This window comes from Drosophila mojavensis, unplaced genomic scaffold (assembly GCF_018153725.1).
Source record: "Drosophila mojavensis isolate 15081-1352.22 unplaced genomic scaffold, ASM1815372v1 contig_74, whole genome shotgun sequence".
Classification (NCBI taxonomy): domain Eukaryota; kingdom Metazoa; phylum Arthropoda; class Insecta; order Diptera; family Drosophilidae; genus Drosophila; species Drosophila mojavensis.
The window spans coordinates 25,338,089-25,354,061 of NW_025318899.1; the positions used below are offsets into that span (position 1 = coordinate 25,338,089).

Here is a 15,973-nt window from a genome sequence, read left to right on the forward strand (position 1 = left end):
AAAAAGATTTCAAAACGTATTTATTTATTTATTTGTTGCTTGATTTGTTTTCACTCTGAAATTCGTATTCAGCAAAGGAGTATTGTGTTATATTTGCATTATGGAGGAAAATGAAGAGTGATTATGATTCTAAAATTTTATTTAATTTTTAATTTTTTGTCAGGTAATATTCAAACGTATTAAACTAGAATTGGAATACGCACATCAACGTGAAATGAAATTTGATCACTTGTTTGTCAGAGGCTGCACCACTGTGCATGGCCTATTCACTCTGTGCTTGCTGCTTGCCGCACGCATGAAGATTAAGAGCCAATTCATTCAGTTGTCGACTGCCAGCCAACGCGCTCGCGGCTGTTGTGTCTCTCGGCTGCTGTACAACAACAGACTGTGTTTGATTATTGCCGGGAATATGGCAATGGTTTGCTGAACAGAATTCAAAAATATCAATTCTCAATATCGGTAAAGAGCTCTAAAGTAATGTGTCGAAATATGTGCTATAAGTATATAAGTATATACAAGTGTTTGCAAAGAAAGAGAGAGATGTTGGCTTTAAGTGTTTTGAGCATGCGGTTGCTTATTAAGAAAGTCCGCCCGGTGAAGTGTCTTTGCCTCGGTTGTGCATCCTCCCGTGCGCTTTCGGAAAGTAACGCCATTTGTAGTGACAGTTGGTCGGTGTGCATTCTTCTCTTACACATATGTGAGCGTGCGTGTGTGTGTATGTAACGAAATCAAAGCTGGAACCCGCCAGGGACTGAGACAGAGACAGAGACAGGGCGAGGGACAGTTGGAGCCACCCTTCGGTCGGTTTCATGACATTTCCCAGTATGCTGGCTGCATATGAGTTAATATTTGTCTAGTTTTGTGTGCGTTTCCCTTTTGTCTTTTGACTTTTGAGATCTTTGTGCTTTGTCAGCGACTCATCGCCAGCATCCTGTCGCCTTTGTGTGAGAGCTTACAACAAATAGCCCCACTTACACACCCTCGCGGAGTGGAACCCTTTAGCAGCGTGTAATGCACTTGCCTGCGATATTCGAGTGTATGTGTGTGAGTGTGTGTGTGCATCTAGTAAGTGGGTGGTTCCATTGCGCCGTAAAATATGCAATTAGAAGGACATCAAAGCATTATACCGCCAGCATTGAAGTACCAAGCCCCATCATTAGTGCGCAGCCGTGTGTACGTAGTACGTACCAAGTATGAAGTGTGTCAGTTTTTCAGTTTCAGTTTGTCAGTCTGCTTGAAGGCCCGCCCGAAGTCCTCTGTGCTTTCACATAATTTGTGTACATTCTTATAAATGCTGTTTTTTATTTTTTGTTTTGTTTTTGTTGTGCTCAGTTTTGACAAAATGTGGGCGACTCTGTCGCTGCCCCTTCTGGCAAGCCGCTTTGTGCGCTGTCTTTATTCTTTAACACTTGCAAACGGGCGAACGCGAGGTCAATTGGCTTAATTAGTGTGTGACAGGGCCTGCGCGATGAGCGGGCATGCGGACGATGGGTTGTCTTTTCAGTGATGTTTCTACTCTTTTGGGATCCCAGCCCCGTCTAGTCCAGTCTAGTCCAGTCGAAACGCTTATACATTTGTGATGCCAATGCATTGCTTAACGTTGCCATCTCATTATATTCGATAGACGCATTCTCCATTATCTAAAACCAGAATATCACTTCAGGCGGTAGCCCCATTGAGTGGGTTCATCAGCAGAATATGTATATATATTGGAATATAGGCGTACCACTCCACATTTACGTGAGCCGACGCGCTCTGCGGCCATAGCAAGTGAGCTATTCGCGGTGACATCCGTTTCCTTCCGCCGATAAACTAATGGTTACGAAATGCACTAACGACAAGGACGTTAAGGGCAACCACAAACGCGCTTATCAGCAGCAAACAAGCAAAAACCACAAAAAACGCAAATCCAATCAAGTCAATAAAAAATGCGGCTGTCTTGCCTGTTGCTAGGCATTGCACTTTTAACGGTTAGTGTCAGTGCCCTAAAACAGGACCAGCAGCAGCAGAAGGAGATAGGCCACAGTAGGTGGGACGGCCACTTGCATACGGATCTTCATCCGCATCGACGCAATAAAATCTCCGACTTCAGAACCCAGACACAGCTACGAAGGGGGAAAAACAGTCGACCCACCACCAGCCAGAAGGAGGCAGAGGAGGAGGAGGGCTACGACTGGATCGACGTGGATATCAGCGATGCTGATGACCACCCCAAGCTGGCCCTGGATCTTGCCACAGCGAGCACTGCTCCCCATGGTAAGTCGACAGCGCCTTATCAGTGCAACTATAGTATGAATGGTTGCCCGATTGCCCTTTTCCCGCTCGGAACTTCAAACGAAACGGCTTATCAGCTGCTTGAGTTCGCACTGCCAGCTATTCATTGACTCAAATCTGGCCGATGACTTATTGCTCTGGCATCCTCAGTCACAAACAATAATACAGTGGAGCATCCATTAACCCATTCAGTAGACCGAAAATCTCACTCAAATGAATTCCCATTAAGAAAACCGCTTTGATTCCGTTCTACATACGTTTTCCACATAGTAAGTCTCACAGTTGCCAAGATTTCTTTTTAAATTCAGCAGCTCTTTTTTCACTTTTCATAAATCTGTTAGCTATGAAAATGTAGTTTCGGTTAATAGGGGCTCTTCGAATGTTTTACGCTTAGAATAGGAAAAATGCTTGAAAAATATTTAAAACGCTTGCTCAATGTCACATAAATTCGATTAATCAGAGACATACGAAGATCTGGAACGATATATGATGTACATATACGTATATATATCTATATACACATATCTCTATTCAAATACGTCATGTGAATGTATCTCATCCGCTAGCCTAATCAAAGGCAATATACAAGAGAGAATGAAATGTTTTAATTGAAAGTGCCCGATGATGAGTAACTATAAGCGTGCATGCGAGTATGTATGTGTGTATTCTGCGTATGTATGTGTGTCGAGAAGCAGTGGCGTATGCTGCAGTCAAAGGGGGACTCATCAGAATGTTTTGCATATGCCTTTATTGAATGTGCCAATGCAACAAATTATTAAATTAAATGAATTCAAAAAATTCAGTCATAAAACAATATGGTTATAAATAATAATATAAAACTGGCGTTATATATTTTTGTAAATATTTTACAAAGTGAAGTGAAAGAAGAGAAATTCAATTGGAAGTTGTTTTTCTTACTATCTCTAGTCTCTCTCTACAGCCAGGTTCCATCATTGAACCATGTTGGACCGGGCGTGCGCCACTGTCTGCATGCGAAATGCCACATCCGACATCCAACATGCCACATGCGCATGTGTCTCAGTGTCGTGTGTGAATCCAAATTGAAGCTGTGTTAAAGCCTTATTTAAACTACACTGGGAATGGCTGTTTTCTGCTGCTGGCGCCAGCATATTCCACATACATATGCATGTGGCGCCTCACCCCGAGCTGGTGCTCCAGCCCCAGTGCAACGGAGGTCGTCCTGACCAAACCACTTGCCATCAACACCAACACTTAATTTGCGCGCTGAAGTGAAGTGCGAGCCGAGAGTGTGATAAGTTTGTTAGATTTCCAATGAAATGTGATTTTATGGGCTGCACATATTTGTCGTTGGCGGTGCTTAGCTGGCTATCGCTTGCAATTGCAAAAAGGGCTCTGCCCATCGGTGGACAGGGTCCGGGGTTGACGCCTCGCATGCCAATGCAGCTGAGTGTCGGCATCGGCATCGGCATCGCCATCGCCATCGGCATTGTCATTGGCATTATCAATTCATTGACAGTCATTAGAAACGCTTTGCATACTAATAAATTCCGAGTGTCGGCGAGCTGTTCGCATGTATTGTTTGTTTGTTTGACTTGTCCATAATAAATGGTAATAAAACGATTATTTATGAATGCATTTTGAATAAAAGATGATCCATCCTCTTCGGTGGCCATGCCCCACCGGGGCAGGTTGATCCCCGCCTCTCGCCCCCGCCTGCGGCAAATCGTGGCAAATCTGAGCTCTATAAATTAGCTGCGGCATTTGACAGGCCTGCTTGGGTACCAAGAAATACGAAAATTAGCTAAAGTATCTGCTATTGAGACGTTTTCTTTATTTATAGGCCACATCTGCCTCATTGCTTGGGTGCTTCGGCCTGTGTTGACAGCTACTAAGATCATTGGCCACACTCTGACTCTGACTATGACTATGACTATGACAGACGCCGCGCGAAGACTGCGCAACTTTGCAACTGTAATAAAAATAGCACTTGACGAAGGAAAAATACAAATAGAATGGAAAGAAGTCGAACTGAACGAGTCGCTGACTAGCGAATACCCTGTATCTGATCAAACAAACGACTCGCCTTTCACATATGCATAAGCATGCATAGATACATATACATTAGGAGATACATATGCAGATGAATTCATCTATGCATGCTGAATTAGTGTATTTAGGGTGTAAGCCTATCGAATGAGAATTGTTCACAGTTCTTACGAGCAACTATTCACGCATTTTAATTGTTAAAAAACTGTTTTGGAATCGAAATAAAACTGAAATGGCGAAACAGCGCGTGGAAATCAAAAATGATTTCTCAAGACTTCAAAGTGAATGCTCTAAAATTAGTCATAAACCAAAAAGTGTCGCACTCGACTGGCAAAATAGAGGGGCATGCCAAAAATACGGGAGGTAGACGAGCGGCCGAAATGGGGGAAAGACGAGGAACTTGTGCCCGCGATGCCTGGCCCACAGCAATTGCACACACTTAATTAATGAGTTGTGCTTTTGATGTTTTGGGAACTTGAGCAGCTGGCCCCATCTCCGCCGGGACTGAGTCGAAATCCCCGCCCGCCTCTCACATTCGTCCGCCTCAGAGCATGTGACAAAAGCGACATTTTTCACGCACCCAACGAAACTCTTTGAGCCCGCTCCAGGGCGACTGCAAGTGCAACTGTCTCTGGGCTGTTAGGACGGATGACTAGGGTGAGGCATGTGGCGCACATGTTGCTCGCCAAAGTTCAACACCCAATGAGAAATCGCTAAATGATGCCAGCCAAGGCAATCTAAACGGCAAGTACTTAATAAGAGATCACTCAGACTACTCATGGGCAATGCGCACATGCAACATCTACTCGCATGTGCGGCACACATATATGTATGTATGTATGTATGTGCAATGAGCACCTCTCTGGGTATTTGCATAGATAAGATGGGCAATCGGTGTGAATCGAACTAATTGTGCTTGGGTATTACGAAAGTCATCCACCAGAACGACAACGACAACGACAACGACTACAACAGCGACAACGAGATTGTGCTGCATGTGTCTTCTGTCTCACATGCCAAAAGCAGCGGCTGCAAATCAGGCGAATTCGCGAGCTCTGCCGCTTTTTGACAGCATTTTTAATGAGCTCGGAAGTGCATTCTACCAGCCGAGTCACTGTGAATATTTTCACAAGATCTTAAATTCCTTATCTTCCCAAAAACTTGTGATATATATCCACTCATTCTTTGACGAAGAAGACCAGACATACACTAAAGAACTACCTAATTGCCTCTATGAATATATTTATCGGCTTGCTGTTGCTGGTCTGCCTGCAATATCAGATATATGTATATATATATAGTGGTTACCTGATAATATTTTACTCAAAGGCAACTTTGGTGTTTAGCCAATTGCAAATGAATGAATCATGTCAACTGATTTGTATTTTAATTGTATATTTGCAGATGTCTTCACGTGCTGCAACCAGGTCTTTGGCTCATGTCGCACAGCATGCGAGAACGTAAGTAGCTGGGATCGATGGCCCCGCCTCGCTATGCTTATGTTTATATGTATGATATGTATTGTTTGTTCGCCTCGGTAAGGTTCAACGAATCCCTGGTTTTTACATGAGTGTCTTGTGACATAGGTGGAATACATTACGAGAAAGAGAGACACACACACGTACACACACACACGGGCATTGTGGCCAACGACTATTTTGATCAGTTGATAAGGCGAGAGACTCCTGTGTCCGAACATTTCCTGGTATTTATGCCTATCGCAACGAGCTGCATACTAAACCAAGCGCCAGCGTGTTATAAATACAAGTTATTAGAATGCATTGTGCGCGATGGGCTCAGAAAATTATTATGACAGCCAATTCATGACTCCAAGAAAGAACTTTGACAACTTCCGTTGCTGCTGATGTTGTTGTTATTAATGCTGCAGCCTTGTCCCGAATGGAAATCCAGGCGCGAATAACTAGCTAATATTGCACTGATAGCTCAGACTCGAGCAATTACATTATTAATTAGCATCAGCCACAAACAGGTAATTGGCAACAAGACCAGCCAACGATCAACGACCAACCCAACCTGTTTGCCACTAAAACCCATTCATAAGTTTAAGCATTGGAGTACAAACAAGGAGCGACCAGCTACGGTAAACTGAATATGTAATACTCTAGCAGAGAAGAAACAGAAACGATTTGCAATGCAAGTGTTATATTCCATGCAATGTTAATATCATGTTTACATAGAGATTGAATCTCTAAAAACCTAGAATAAGCAAGGGCCAGAGACCAGAAAGTTCGAATTTATATAAAAGCCTCTAGTTACACTAGTCTTTATTTTAGATACTTAAATATTTCGATAGTGCATATTATTGAATTATTTTTGTGTGTGGGTCTGAGAACTATTAAGGAGTATTTAAAGGATCGAACTGGATATAACCTTATAAAAACCTATTACTAGATGATTCTTTCTATTCTCTATCACATTTAACGGTAGTTGAACAGAATCATGCCGGACTATATAACTATATTGTTTCATGTTTCATGTGTGGGGTTTAAAAGTCATCGTTAAATTGTTATTAAAGGCACATATACATATTTATGATATTTACAATACAACCCCATTCAGTTATTACATATATATATATATACACATATATATAGATATACATTTGGAAAGAGCATCCATAAGGCTATATATGAATTTCTGTTTATATGTGTGTGTGTGTGTGAGTCGCACACAGAGCCAGTTACCTGTGTGGTTGCCGTTCCCGTTGCCGTTGCCGTTGCTATCTGCCTTGCCCCGCACTATTGTCGACCCGCAATCAAACCACTGACATCGTTTAACTTTGTAATCATAACAATTTCTAAAACCAATTAGTTTGTGCAACAGTTTCTCGTTTGCTGCGGCAGAGAATGGCTTGAGCTTGAGTTTTTCATTTATGAATGCAAATGAAGGCATTAAATCTTTGCTTAAATTGAATCTGACAAAATGAGCGCCAAAGGATAATACCTGTTCCCAGACCGGTTTAGCGCATTGGGTGCAGCTCAGCATCAGCAGCAGCACATCGAATGAACACCAGAAACCCCAACTGAAACCGAAGAGAGGAGTCAAATCTACCCAAAAAAACGTGTGAAAAGTCGAGCCAGATTGCATCTTGCTGATAATTTCATATTATTGCTATTGACAAAATCACCCTCTTCAAGACTGATGAAGGTGTGGCCAGGCGATAATCGTTTAAAGTTCGTCTATCTAGATGCAAACATTTCTGAAAGACGTAGAACAAGTGTCCAATGAAGCGAAGGACCTTCAGTGTGCCTTACATTCATTGTAATTATATATGTATATATATATATTATATATATATATATATATACATATATAATTACAATGAATGTAAGGCACACTGAAGGTCCTTCGCTTCATTGGACACTATATATAATATATATAGATCGGAGCACGCCTATCTGTTGCAAGCCAAGACACTTCCTCTGCCCGAAGGAAGTTGGCCAATGGATACGATGTATGTATGTAAATTGTGAATAGTGCGATGGCTAAGAGAGAGAGAGAGGGAGAGAGAGGAATAGGCGTTTTGTATCTTTAATAGACATCGACGGACTCAGATTACTACGGCAGATAAGCGGGCCGAATAATTTGTTGCTTCGGTATTGAAGTATTCTCGCCTTATTTATGAGGCGCTGGCTTGCCCTCACAAGCGAGCAACATCTCGAATGTAACATAATACACGAGCTGTGCGCGGAACAATGGAAGCGCTCAAACAAAGTGCAGGGTATATCGATACATTTTGGAAGTGGTGAATGTTCCATGACAGAGATAGTATTCAATACAATATATATTAATATAATCGAACAATAAAATTAAATATAATATATAAAATATTAATGTTACAATATATTGTTTAATAGAACGATTCCAGCTGAGGATGAAGTGTATTCATTTGAAAATGTAAGGACAGAGGAGAAGAGGGCAAGCGTATGCACGATTGAGATTTACTTTCTTATTGAGAGATTACAAAACAGAACAGAGAATGAAAGCGACGAATCAGACAATAGTTGGTATAGTGGATTAAATACGAAGCTTCTTGGGAGTGTATAAAAATATATGCGGCTGACAATGCCAATAAAACAATGGATATGGAATTATAAGATTAGAGATTGGCGGAAATAGAGAATCGTACAGAATGCCTTGAAATAGAAACGGCGAAAGGCGCTCAGCAAAATAGTAGAAGGGCCTGTAAGCTTATGGATCTTATGTCAAAGCAGGTGAAATAAAACTGACAGCCAACGGATCGATACCACCCAGAAACTAGGGATTACGAAAGCTACATGCTTCACGGCGGGCATGGCTTATGCAAATATGAGTTGATTAAATTGTAAAAAATTGTTTTTAAGCATTCGAAACAGCTTGATGTGGTATTAGGAAAGAATCGGAGTATACTGAGGGACTTAGCAATCAAGCTAGGAAGATTCCCAAACAAACACTTTATGAATAGAAATAGAATAATATTGAAAATGTATTGACGAAATGAGCAAATGTTGATCAACATCAGCCTGAATAAGAAGAGAAAACATATATTTTGGTCTATTCTAATATTTAGTATAATTTTGACAATAAATATTATTTACTTTAAGATATCCTTGATTCAATTGGACTCTGGAAATGCACGTGAGGAGCCACGCACGGAATTGAGAAAGTATTGTGAGCTGCATCAACTGGACTTTTGGAGCTGTGTGAATCGCACACTGGAAGGTGAGTGAGATGGCAGTGCCTCCAGTACAAAGAGTGTTTCCTAAATGGCATTTGCAGCGGTTGACAGAGGTAAATCATGGTCCGGCCGTCGATGCTGCCAAGTGGCCGTTCTACCAAAGTGCAAAAACTCCTGCGCAACTGCGGCGGCCAGCCACGAGCTGATTGAAGTCTGCCGGCGCAGCGATGAGCAAGTGCTCTACGATTGCTTTGAGCACCAGGAGGCAGCCGACAGTTGTTGTGGCAAGGCGCGCACCTCCGAGTGCCTGCAGGTAAACAATATGCAATAAATAAGACGCACTGCCTCTACTACTTGGGTACTGTATACCCCAAGTCTCGCTTGGTGAGAGCAATGGGTTTCGGTTTTTACTGGGAGTTTTTTGATAGCAAAATTGAATGGTTTGGTCTTAATCTGATGTCTGGGAAGAAAATAGATTTGAAATTTATGCTAAATGGACCGGGTTCTATGTAGAATGCAATAGGCAGACGTTCATTTAAATTGGACAGCTATGAAACGTGGAATGCTTTATTTCTATGCCGGAACAGAGATTCAATTGATTATGGGACGTAGCAAGTATAAGTAAATTATAAATATTTACCTGTACTGAATTAATACAGGCACCTATTTTTTTTTAACATACAGTAGAGATATTTTACAATTTTATCATTTAATTTAAAGTTAACGTTCGGAAGGAAAAATAACTGTCTGCAAAAATCTTGAACGTCATTTTATCGATTTTAAGAGATGCATATATACACTTGCTCGCAGAACTCTGCGTACACATGCAAACAAACCCATATTTCTATGTTTACATGTGTATTACATTTTATTTAGGACACATAAGGCAATACTTCTTTTTTTATAACATTTCTCATTCAATTATTAACATAAATATGTTTTTATTTTATTATTAAAACTAAACCTAATATGAAACAAGTAAGAAAGCTCTAGCCAAAACTGAACCTGAACCCCTGAACCCTTCGAGCAAAAGCTATTTCAATCATTTTTCGCGTCTCTCTGCTTACACAAGACACAAGACACACGCACACTTACACAAACACACACACGTACACATACACACGCATACACACACACATACACATACACACACACATACAGATTATGATTATAAATTATGATCATAACATGGATATACATGTATTTGCTAAAGCACAAGTCTCTAGTATTTGAAATACGCCTTTTACAAAGGTGCGGGTGATGGGGTGGATATAGAGGTGGGGGGTAAATTTTAATAAAAACCGAAATTGTATGATAGCATATACATTTAAAATTTGGAGACTCTATCTTTAAAGATGTAGGAGATATAATTTTATAACTGATTTTCGATAAGGGTTTTTATCGATAAAAAAAGAAAGGGATGAGTTATCGATTTTTTGTGATAAGCTCGATATCCGCGCTGTATATATGAAGTCCCTAGCTCTTATATCTTCTGAAATCGACGCATTCAAACATACGGACAGACGGACGGACAGACAGACGGAGAGGGCCAAATCAACTCAGCTCGTCGCCCTGATCAAGAATATATATACTTTGTGTGGTATGCCACGCCTCCTTCTGCCTGTTGCATACATTTCAACAAAACCATTATACCCTGATTTCCCATTGAAAATGGGTTCAGGGTATAAAAAGAAATATCGGTAGAAGTTCGTAAGCTTATATTAAAAAAAAATATATATAGGTTGGAAGGCAAATCCTACCGAGGAATTGGTCGATTGGTAGGCAGAACTCATTCCTCGTGCCAAAGAGTCTAGGACAATTATGTTTCATGGGGCTCCATATTGTCAAAGCCCCGTTCAGGTCGCCCGCCCTTGCTCACCACGGAACGAGAGAAAAAACGTATCGTCCAATTGGTACCTCAGAATCCAATGATAACTGCTCTCCAAGGATGTCTGGAAATTGAAGAACGTTTCTCCAAAACTGTTTCTGAAGAAACCATTCGACGCACTTGGAAAAAGGCGGGCTATCATGGCCGAGTTGCACGTAGGAATACCCATGTATCAGAGGTGAAGAGGAAAAGGCGTATGGACTTTGCCAATGAGCACGTTTCCAAGCCATCTAGCTTCTGGAATAGGGTAATTTTTTTCAGACGAGAGAAAGTTTTGCCTATTTGACATAAAAGGAAAGAAGGTAGTATGGAGAAAAAGCGGAACAGCTGACAAGGAAAATTTATTACCAACTGTGAAGCATGGTGGTGGTGGTGTAATGGTGTGGGGATGTATGGCGGCCAGTGATGTTGAAAATCTCTCTCTTATAGAGTCAACAATAAACCACAATGTCCTAAATAAAATGTAATACACATGTAAACATAAAAATATGGGTTTGTTTGCAAGTGTACACAGAGTTCTGCGAGCAAGTGTATATCATATGTAATTATATGCAAATCAATTCATTTCCAAAAATGTATTTCTGATTCGGAAAAGGAAATCAATGAAATATAATATTGGGCTTTAGCATCATTCAGATAAGTGAATCAAAATCAATTAGAAACCTTTATTTTTGTAATATGATTCTTCTGATTAGAGCTTAAAACCTTGTTTGAATGTAAGCAATTGAGCTAAGATATTATTTATTTACGACAGGCTTGCCGTGAAGTCTTTGAGCCTCCGAATGAAACTGGATCCGCCAACGCCGATAGCAAATTGGTGGATGAGACATGTGGGGAACGGAATGCCGATGTGCTGCAATGCATTCACAATCACACAGATATGACTCCGCCGGTAGACATTGAGAAGTGTAAAGTGCACGCACGCCCATATATAAATGTTCCATGATTGATTTAGATTCTCCCCAACAGACTTGCCATGCTGCGAGTACAGCCACGAGGAGAAGTGCCATCAAACATGCACGAATGTGCTGTATGCATCCAAGTTGAAGCAGAGAGCCGAACGCAGTGACGTGGTCTTTGCGCGCCTTGAGGCCGGCTGCGGACTCCCGATGCCCCATCTCCCCTTTTGGCAATGCTTCCTGACGGTGACTCGAAAGTTGTATGTACCCTCGCAGGAGGGAGGAACGAGGCAGTGGCGCCCCGAGCTGTCCTCCCAGGGAGCTGACAACGAGGACCCGAACAAACTGGGCATCGATGCAGCCAAGCGCCAGTGCTGCGAGCATGCCAGCAGCCACAAATGCCGCCGCCTGTGCACCCAGATATTCACCAACGACTGGTGGGAGACACGCGCGAGCTTCGACACCGAGTGCTTGGAGCAGCCTGCTGAGATGGATCTAAGGCGCTGCATTGAGAGCGTAGACGCGCCTTGTGAGCTGGGCTGTCATGGACTGAGTTTTTGCAGCAATTTTAATGATCGGCCAACTCAGCTGTTTCGCAGCTGTTCGCCCGCACATGATGCGGCCGCTCGGGAAGATTTCTTGCTGTTGCAGCAGCGCGGCTTCATTCGTGTCTTGGGTCAGGAGCTTTACATAAAGAACACAACGCGCTGTGCCCCTGACAAGTGGCAAGCGCTGGTCTGCGCCTTACAGCTGCAGCCCTGCACCCGGGTTGGCCTGTATAATGGCATTTGCAGAGAGGATTGCACGGAGCTACTGGACGAGTGCCTGGATTGGACTAGACAGCCGCAGCGGCCCCAAGCGATTTGCGACCGACTGCAGCCGCCCACAGGGACGGATGACGGAGAAGAGCCAATGCCGTGCATATCACTACGCGGCTATTTGAAAGAGAGCGATCCAGCTGAAGTCTGGAACGAGGGAGCGGGCAGGATGGACTTAGCAGTCAATTCACCCTGCACCTCTAAGCCCTGCAATGCCAGCGAGGTATGTGTGCCCCAACGAAACGGCAACCAAGGGTACTCCTGTGTTCCGGGCTGCAGTCTGGGACAAGCCTCTGCGCTCAACGTGCCCTTCGGGGCATACGTCCGGGTGGGCAAAATGAGCACCCCCCGCAGTGGTATCGGCCTGGCGAGTGGTCAGCTGCTGACTGCGGAGCATGTGGTGTGCCGTTGTGGCATTCGTGGCAACGTGGATCAGTGTCAACCGCTGCCCAGCTACACCCATGCGCACTGTGTGCTGCCGGGTGGGCGAAGCTTCCGACACGGCTCATCCTTTTACCTAGAGTGTAATCTGTGCAGCTGCTTTGCCGGTGAAATAACTTGCACCAAGCAGCAGTGCCGTCTGCCAGGCTACGTGGATGTGAGCTACACCAGCTTGCCGTGCAATTGTCCAGCCCACTACGTGCCCGTCTGTGGGGCCAATGGCAACACCTATCCATCGGCTTGTGTGGCCAAGTGCCTGGGCTTGCTCGAGAACAGTTTTTTGTATGGAGCCTGTAATGCCCGCAATGCCTGTCAGGCACTCAGCTGTCCGTCCGGCACTCAGTGTCTGGAGAAGCGTCAAGTTTGTCTTTCCAGCATGCAGAGACCGTGTCCCCAATATATTTGCGGTAAGTGAAACTATTCTAATAGAACAGATCAAGTTAGAGAGTTATATTCCGCCTCTGCTGCTATTGCAGTGAATGTCTCGTCTTCCGGCTGTGGGATTCACCACGGGAAGCAGCTGTGCGACACGGAGGGCAAGACTCACCAGAACGCCTGCTCCCTGCTGCAGGGTCACTTTCAGCTAGCCTATTGGGGAGCATGTCGGCCGGAGTACGAGGCGAGGAATGAGTTGTCCGAGCTAGTCTGCGGCACGAACGGTGTAACCTATCGGAGTAGCTCTGCTGCACTGGCCGACTTTGTGACTGTCGACTACGTGGGTCGTTGCCGCGAGGTGGGTCTGCTTGTCAGTGACATGGGACGGCGCTGCAGGACGGTGCAATGCCCGAGCCTTCCCTCTAAGCATTGCCTACAGATCGTGCCGCCTGGGGCTTGTTGCCCGATCTGTGGCGGCGCCGCATTTCGGATCATATACTCCCGCAAACAACTGGACCGAGCCTATTATGCACTTCGCGGCCAGCACAACTCTCTGCTGACTTTACATGGCATTCTGCAGGAGCTCGATCACTTGGTTCAAGTCAGCGACTGTCAGCTGACCGGTTTTCTCACCATGGAGGTGGGCATCTTTGTGGCGCTCGTCCCTCGTGGCCGGCCCACCTTACTGCAGGCAAAGGTCTGCGCTACAGAAGCGGAGAAAATTTCGGCCCTGATTAGCTCGCAATCACCACGGATTACTACAAATCTGGCGCTGTCCAGCCTGACTGTTTCCCATATGCTGGAGCTCAGTGTAAATGGCGGCGCATTAATGCCATCGCAGAAAATTGGCATTTTGCTAATTGGACTTTTGATCAGCCGCAATATAGTATATATTTAAGTGTAATTTAAGATAATTGTACGGTCTTACAAATCAAGTGAATTCTTGGTGCCAAACATTTAGCAGTTAAGTTAGCAACCCCCATCGTGCCTTTAGCAGGTAGGGATTGACCCTCTTTACAATGTGATATTAGCAAAATTACTTGTTGAAATATATGGCGACTCACATTGAAGACATGGATACGAATATTATGGCTAAACATTAAATACCTGTAAGTTTCAGTTGTACCGACCAAAGCAGTTATTTATCTATGATTACAGCTAGTCTAATGTAATGTATTGTATCTGTAAAGTAATAAAGCACGCCAAATATGTATTTCGCTGCATTTTCGTTTTTCTTTTAAGTATAAAAGTTCTTTATTTGCCTTTCCGAACTTCATACATATTAATTGTATTTATTATCATTTAAGTGCAAGCCCTATTCCTTAAGAGACTTCCATTGGAACGACCTGCACACGTTCGGTGATCTCCAGATCCTTAAGTGTTGTGTGAAGGGTGGTGCCCTTTTTGAATCTGTAGTCCAACTGGCGTTCGCCCTTCTTGTTCGCTAGCTCGTAGTTCCGCAAATACTCAGTGCTGTCTTTGCGAATCACGCAGAGATCCACGTTGGATCCAGATCCAAGATCATTGAAGATACCAGAAGCAATAGCATCACGCACCAATTTTTTTCCTTCCTCCTCAGATAGATCGGGCTTCCAACGGCTCTCGAAAACGGTCATAGCTGCTAGCGAGCCTGATCCCATGGTTGCGTAGGGCAATTTATCGGAGCTACCATGGGGATGAATGGAATATATGTGCGGTCCGTACTTATCGACACCACCCAAGACCAACGCAGCGCTAATGTGGCCCTGGTAACGGAACAACATCTGCTTTAGTATGTTGTTAGCACATACTACAGGCACCTGTCGCTCAGTGTTGAGCCGATGGAGCTCCAGCTGAGATGAGATTAAGTCTGTGGTCATCTCCGTATCAGCGGCAGTGCCGGCACCACAGCAGCTAAATCAACATATATACATATATATATTTATATTATATATGTAAGTATAGAGCTAGCCTTTATTCTACTTACTAAATGTTTTTAGCCAGATAGTGGATCTTGGCGCAGTTTTTGTCAGATACAATGGGTCCCTCAGTGGCACGAGTGTCAGCTCCTAATATGACACCATCTTTGTAAATTATACCAACAATTGTGGTGCCAGTTTTCGTCATTGTAGGTGGCTTGAAGCCGCCTTGTATGAGGGCAGCATTGCTGAAATTATACAGATTACGTGAGTAAGTAAAACTAAGTGCAGTCACACAGTAATTTTACCGCCGGCAATTGTCGAAGTTGAAGCCAGCGCGGGGTAGATCTGGAGCAGTATCCAAAGTCATGTTGAATTAATATTTTACTTCTTTTAAAATCACAAACAGAATGACAGTGCAAATGACAGGCACAAATTGTTGTTTATCGAGAAGTTTTCACTTCGCATACTCTGTGTTTGAGTATCGATAAGAACTTATCGAGTTGCTTCGATGAATGCATCCCTGTGGTGAATATGTGACTTATTAATTTGTATATTTTAATAAATTATATACGCATATTCCTCTAATATTAAATTAAATTATTTCAAGTAAGGTTTCAAAATATTGACATATTGATATATTCACAGAGAGTTTTTACACATACATTTTTATT

The 15,973-nt window shown here is 43.2% G+C and overlaps 2 protein-coding genes across 10 annotated transcripts; one reads left to right on the top strand and one right to left on the bottom strand.

Annotated features, from left to right (window-relative positions):
- Positions 1 to 311: 311 nt before the first annotated feature.
- On the top strand, positions 312 to 14,614 carry LOC6583587 (reversion-inducing cysteine-rich protein with Kazal motifs). 9 transcript variants are annotated; one of them, XM_044010143.1, is made up of 8 exons: positions 312 to 474; positions 1,625 to 2,256; positions 5,707 to 5,762; positions 8,907 to 9,024; positions 9,082 to 9,293; positions 11,623 to 11,776; positions 11,838 to 13,433; positions 13,503 to 14,614. In XM_044010143.1, the coding sequence occupies exons 2-8, from the start codon at positions 1,929 to 1,931 to the stop codon at positions 14,297 to 14,299; spliced, it is 3,261 nt and encodes a 1,086-aa protein (XP_043866078.1). In that variant the 5' UTR covers positions 312 to 474; positions 1,625 to 1,928; the 3' UTR covers positions 14,300 to 14,614. The 9 variants fall into 9 exon arrangements, with proteins under 9 accessions (XP_043866078.1, XP_043866079.1, XP_043866080.1 ...); XM_044010144.1 differs by having other exon boundaries at positions 1,651 to 2,256; XM_044010145.1 differs by having other exon boundaries at positions 1,664 to 2,256.
- Positions 14,615 to 15,756, bottom strand: LOC6583588 (proteasome subunit beta type-7). The gene is made up of 3 exons (XM_002009218.4): positions 15,608 to 15,756; positions 15,368 to 15,547; positions 14,615 to 15,294 (listed from the first exon to the last, which is right to left on the bottom strand). Exons 1-3 carry the CDS (start codon positions 15,667 to 15,669, stop codon positions 14,724 to 14,726), a joined length of 813 nt encoding a protein of 270 aa, XP_002009254.1. The 5' UTR covers positions 15,670 to 15,756; the 3' UTR covers positions 14,615 to 14,723.
- Positions 15,757 to 15,973: the final 217 nt, after the last annotated feature.

What these genes read in the sequence shown, in the direction of transcription:
- LOC6583587 (XM_032731893.2), top strand. Translation starts at nt 1,929, where the DNA reads ATGCGGCTGTCTTGCCTGTTGCTAGGCATTGCACTTTTAACGGTTAGT. An exon ending in AGCGAGCACTGCTCCCCATG is followed by an intron (nt 2,257 to 5,706) that starts GTAAGTCGACAG and finishes GTATATTTGCAG; the next exon opens with ATGTCTTCACGTGCTGCAAC. An exon ending in GCCGGTAGACATTGAGAAGT is followed by an intron (nt 11,777 to 11,837) that starts GTAAAGTGCACG and finishes TCTCCCCAACAG; the next exon opens with ACTTGCCATGCTGCGAGTAC.
- LOC6583588 (XM_002009218.4), bottom strand. Translation starts at nt 15,669, where the DNA reads ATGACTTTGGATACTGCTCCAGATCTACCCCGCGCTGGCTTCAACTTC. An exon ending in AACTTCGACAATTGCCGGCG is followed by an intron (nt 15,548 to 15,607) that starts GTAAAATTACTG and finishes GTATAATTTCAG; the next exon opens with CAATGCTGCCCTCATACAAG. An exon ending in TATCTGGCTAAAAACATTTA is followed by an intron (nt 15,295 to 15,367) that starts GTAAGTAGAATA and finishes ATGTTGATTTAG; the next exon opens with CTGCTGTGGTGCCGGCACTG.